This window comes from Austrofundulus limnaeus, unplaced genomic scaffold (assembly GCF_001266775.1).
Source record: "Austrofundulus limnaeus strain Quisiro unplaced genomic scaffold, Austrofundulus_limnaeus-1.0 Scaffold921, whole genome shotgun sequence".
NCBI lineage: Eukaryota > Metazoa > Chordata > Actinopteri > Cyprinodontiformes > Rivulidae > Austrofundulus > Austrofundulus limnaeus.
In genome coordinates this window covers 2,454-7,956 of record NW_013953323.1, presented here as the reverse complement: position 1 = coordinate 7,956, position 5,503 = coordinate 2,454, and the positions used below count along the sequence as shown (strand labels likewise).

General features: G+C 34.8%; 1 protein-coding gene across 1 annotated transcript; it reads left to right on the top strand.

Annotated features, from left to right (window-relative positions):
• Positions 1–117: 117 nt before the first annotated feature.
• Positions 118–2,760, top strand: coa3b (cytochrome C oxidase assembly factor 3b). Its single transcript, XM_014029579.1, has 2 exons — positions 118–309; positions 2,462–2,760. The coding sequence occupies exons 1-2, from the start codon at positions 156–158 to the stop codon at positions 2,566–2,568; spliced, it is 261 nt and encodes an 86-aa protein (XP_013885033.1). The 5' UTR covers positions 118–155; the 3' UTR covers positions 2,569–2,760.
• Positions 2,761–5,503: the final 2,743 nt, after the last annotated feature.

Below are 5,503 nucleotides of genomic sequence, written 5' to 3'. Positions count from 1 at the left end.
ATAAATCAAGTGAATTACAGAAGAAACATATAGTGAGGAGCTGCATTGAACACAGTCCACCACCAGGGGGCGATGTTGTAAATGAAATGACCTCAAACGCTTAGTAAACTCCGAAGAAGACCTGGGAGAGGAAGTTTGTTCCCTAAACAAAAGTCATGGAGGACAAGGGAGCAGAGAAAGGAGCAGAGGCCCAGAAACAGTTTCTTCGCCGCCGGCAGGACCTGGATTACTTTCAGAAAAACGCATCGAGCCTCCGCAGAAGGAACCTGCTGACCGGCCTGGGGTTCGGAGCTTTTGTGGTCGGCATTTGTATCCTTCAGGTCACTGATGTGCGAGCTGCTCATTTCCAAACATACCTGTTTAGTTTTCTCACATTGTTCACTTTAAAAAAACATATTTGTGCATTTAGCAGCCACCTCTGTATATATGAATGTATATGAATGTATATGTTTATATGAATATAGATTTTAAAATGGGTCCGAGTCATTATTGCGTCACCTCCAATAAATTTAACCAAATCTTTCCTGTATTGTCTGAGCTGGTGAGTAAAGATGTGTTTTTTCCCCACATCAATTGATAAGTTTTAAATTAAGCAAAAATGGTAAAGACAAAATACCATTTTACCTTTACTGTCATAGAGCTGTTTTGTTACTGTTGTGGTATTAGGTGTATATTTTCTAAGATTGTTGGCTTGTTATGAAAAAAAAACCCTCACCCAGCTTAGTTTGTATTTGAAGTAAATACAACGAAATAGTAGTACAAGTAATGCTGATTGTCAGGAATTTATAGGGTGTTTTAACTCAAAGAGAAACCAGGGACTATTTGTGTAAAGGAGACATGGGTAAAACCAACTTAAGATTCTGTTATTAAATATGATAGTTTAATAAGATATTAAGTAAGAAGGTGAGGAAGAAGCCAGATATTCAGAATAAACAAAGAAATATAATATCCGTTTTAACAGAAAGGTATTCTCAAAGTTGGTAATGCCACTTTCGTCTGGGGAAAATTTAGTTGTGTTGTGGACAGCTGGCAAGTGAAATTGATTATTTCTATGTTTATCTTACACAATTCTTCAAATATATGCACGAATGTTGCTAAAGCTTTTAAATAAATGTAATTAAATGTTAACGTTCCACATATTCAGACAGATAGTGATTTGAGGGCTCATATAATTAATCCAGGTAGATCAGGAACAGACCAGCTCTACTCTGCGCCAATATGCTGCTTGAATGTTATATGTTTATGATCATTCCTTAACATGGAGGGACTGAAACCTGTTTTTAGCAGGATTTATTTCATGTTTAAAGGGACCGAGTGAAGTGTGTGTGCTGTCAATAGTAAAGCCTTTTGTTTCTTTAAATCAGCTAAAGTAGTAAAGTAAAAGGGAGAAACGTCCTTTATTCCTACTTGAACATGTTTGTTTTTAATCAGTTTATTTAAAGAATGACTCCTGAGGATACCAATGATATGAAAATTTTTTTTATTTGCCTTACCAAATATGAGCAGCTTCCATTTTACTTGTGAAAAGTCTAACAAACTATTTTTATTGTCTCTTCATATTCTGATTACTTTTCATTTAGCATTCAATCAAATTCATRTCTTTTATCTGAAAGAATGCAATATTTGCCAGGAATTAAAGAAGTTTAATGATTCTTATATCACAAGGTCCCTAAAATCAACTATTTTTGTTTTTATTAATTTTATTTCGTCTGTCAACTTGGACATACAATTGCAGCTCCAAAAATTATAAGGTTTGAAAACGTTCACTTTTTTTGTCAGTCAGTTCAGAAAGTGAAACTCATATATAACATAGCTTCATTACAATTTGTAATAACAGYATTTCCCTAGCAGCTAATGGGAAAAAAAATGTCAACATATAAGCATCAACGTTCCCACATATCAAAAATATGAAACCAAGATTATTTTTCAGGGCATTGATGTTTTATATTTTTAGAGAAAAAAAGATAACTACAAACCCCACAATTAAAACAGATTGACAACCAGTGAAGAACTATACATCTGTGTTTCTGAAAGATTAAAAGCAGAAACATTTTTAAATGAGGGCGCATCATAAACAGTTTACATCTAGCAACAAGTATTCCTTTTTGTAAAAAGTAAATAATATTAAAAGGTATTTAGAAATGGAAATGATTAGAAGAAGAGTTTATTTTCAATTTAAACAAAAAAAAACAGCTTTTTAATAACAACTAAAGGTGACATAGATTATTATGGTATAGAACTTAAATATATGCCTGAGAAACGCATAATATTGGCCCTTTAATATGTTCAAACAGGAACACAACAGAAAGTGTCTGATCTGACAGTCACCTTTCAGTTTTAACTTAAGGTTTTACTGCACCACATTCATTAAAAGTTTGAACAGTTAATAAGTATCAAAGATTTAAAAATATATATATTTTTCAACTATCATTACAATTTTCTTTAACCAGTTGTTATCCAGTTGGCTACAGCATCATGTCGGTCAAACAGGAGAGAATCGTGGAGGAGATGGATGAAGAAGCTAAGATCCACATTGTTAGGGGACCACGGACTGGTGCCAACTCCTGAAAAGGATCTATGGGGACATTTAATATTTTGATTTGTTTGGAAGTGTGTAAAAATGTATTATTGCATTTTTTTGTATATTTGGAACATTAGTGTAAACCTTAATATGTCTGTGGTAAAACTTTTCTGCTCAAACACAGTTTTATGACTGTAGTGGTCACCTAAATGTGGAATAAACGTCCCACCTGTCTTTGACCTCTGAAGGCCTCCTTTTAAGAACAGAACTCTGTTCGTTTTATAGTCATAACTTGTTTTCTTAAACAATAGAGACATTTTATTTCATTTTATTTTCTTTAATCAAGATAATAAACAAAATAATAATGTTCTTTATATGTTTGATTTATATTTTCTCTTAACTAAAAGTTATCATATCATAAATCAAAGTTACATACTTAAATGAATGACAAGCTATTTTCTTACATATTTAAAAAAAAAACCACACAAAAAGATATTGTTCCAATGTTTCTTTATTTGTGTATGTATTTTAATCAACCGTTATAAGGAGATTATATGTTTTTGTTTTATTTTTCAATTCAACTAAACAATAATTATTATTTAGTTTACGTTTTACTATGAAAAACGTATGATTAATTGTGCTTAAGCTTAAGCAAAATCTTAAGTTTTATGTTGATTTGAAAAGTCCACTAAAGCTTGTTTCATTTTGAAAAAGTGTTAAACCTGTCAAGGTTTTACTGTTTTTAGCAGGTGTTGTTTTTGCTGACTGAGGCAATATCCACCAGATGGCTGGAAACCTCCCACACTAAACTTCACCTCCATCTTTTAACATTTCAAGGTCACGCCCGGTAGTCCCCTTTCTCTCTCCCTCCTTTAGTAACGGGCGCGTCTCTCCCAGATGAGTGTCCATCTTCCTTCCAAGCGAAGAGGAGCTGAGCTTTTCCTCCTCAGGAAAACCAGCGTTCAGGTGATAGGACCTTTGCCCATTTGCCAAAGGGCCAGTCATGAATCCCATTACCAGCAAACTCCAGGAAGTTTTGTTCCAGAACTTCTGTGAGACGCTTTTATTTTTGATCCGAGGAACCTGTCGGTTGTGACTCCACACAAGAGACCACGAAACGCTAAGATAATCAAACTCTTGAAGTCTAAATGCCTGGACAGCTTAATGTTTCCGAGCGGACCTTTTGTTGACTGGGTGAGGCTCCTCCACGCCTAAACCTGACTTTGAAGTCTTCAAAGGTAACGGCTGACCGTTTGATTAAAGGGCGTCTGTGTCCGGCTGTGTTGAACGAGACTCGAAAACTTTGTGGCTTCACACTTTGATAAGATAAAACCCAGTTCCCCTCCTTAACATCTCTTCCTCCTTAAATTCTTAAATCTTTTAGACCCTGCCAAAATCTTAAAGAATAGTGCCTCAACAATGGTTTATTTCACATCTTAAGCCAAACGTTCCTGATAAACTTGTCAAAAATAACAATAGTTAACACGTTCAAGAGTAAATTGTTATTGATTTCTACTTTTGTAAAAATCTGATCATCCCTCAATGAGTCTGTACATAAGTAATTGTTTTTCTGTACATAAATATAATTTATTTTAGATAAAACTTTACTGACTATGTCACTCATTAACTTTTTTACTGATAATCAAACAGAAAAGGTATTATTATCAACATTAAAAAGAACCCTTAATTCCTCATATCTTCGTTATGAGAAGGTGTAGGTATTAATCTACATGACCTCAAGCAGTTTCATGATTATCTTACATGTCCACCCAGACTGGCAAGAAAGACAATATAAAACCTTTAATCAACTAGAAAAATTTGCAATTTCTGTGAAAATGACTTTGCTGAAATTTGTCCAAACAAACAGAATATAATCTAAATTTAGTAAATCAGTAGTTGAATAAATTTAACAAAATTGATAAGCTAAAATTAACAAAACTGCGGCTAAGGTGTAGCCAGCAAAACAGCAGTGTTAAGTCTCTGCAGCCTAATTCTATGWTTTAAAAGCCAATGGATTTTGTATTTCACCTTGTTCTCCCAGTTATTAGAAACAACACAGATTTAGTTTAGCTGATGTGCCTTTTTTTAACCTGTTTAATAAATTATTGCTTGTTGATTGATTAAAGCAACTTTTACTGATTATCTACATGCGTTTTGACCAAATGAACCACAGCACCTGCCTGACATAGAAGTGGGAACAATAACTGGTCGGCTTCACCTGTGATTGATTTGTGAATGACCCGAGGGAGCTTAAAGACAGACTGGTCTGTGTGGCTGTCTTGTGAAAGAGGCTAAAGTTACTTCATTTTTCTATTTCTAGACAAGACAGCTAGACTGATATTAGGCAACTGATTCTGAGTGAATGTTCTTTGATGATGTGTGTTCTTGTTGTAAAACTTTAGATCAGCACCATTTATATTTTTTACATCTTGTTGAAATCAAATCAGAACTCTTAAAACCTTGCCTTCTCCAACGAAGCACTGCAGTTGCCAAAGTTTGAGGCAAGTACACACAGTGGCGGGCAGTGCATTTACACCAAGGCGTTCGATGGGGGGAAGAACGGGCTGACACGACACCGGCCACAGAGATTCAGAGTCTGCAGCATCAGAAAGAGCAGGGAGGGAGGAGAGGCTGCCAGCTCTGAGACTTCATAAATTTTCAAGTTCTATTTTTGAATCTCTCAATACTCCACAAGATTCTTTCCCCTCCACCAGTTCTGACAATCAATATRTGGCACAATCATTTTGTTTTTCTCCTCTTAACATTTTCAGAGTTACATAATGCAATCAAAAGTTTCGATTCTAAAAAAATCAGCTGGTCCAGATCATCTGGATGCATTTTTCTTAAAACAAGCTGTTGATTTTATGTCATCTCCTCTGACATATATTTTTAATCTTTCCCTTAGTAAAGTTCAGGGGTCGGATTTATAAAAATAGCGTACGCACAATTTGAGCCCAGAAACTTGCGTACGCCACTTTTCAC

Coding starts and splice junctions, on each gene's coding strand:
- coa3b (XM_014029579.1), top strand. CDS start 156: ATGGAGGACAAGGGAGCAGAGAAAGGAGCAGAGGCCCAGAAACAGTTT. Junction 310..2,461: donor AGCTTTTGTGGTCGGCATTT/GTATCCTTCAGG, acceptor GTTGTTATCCAG/TTGGCTACAGCATCATGTCG.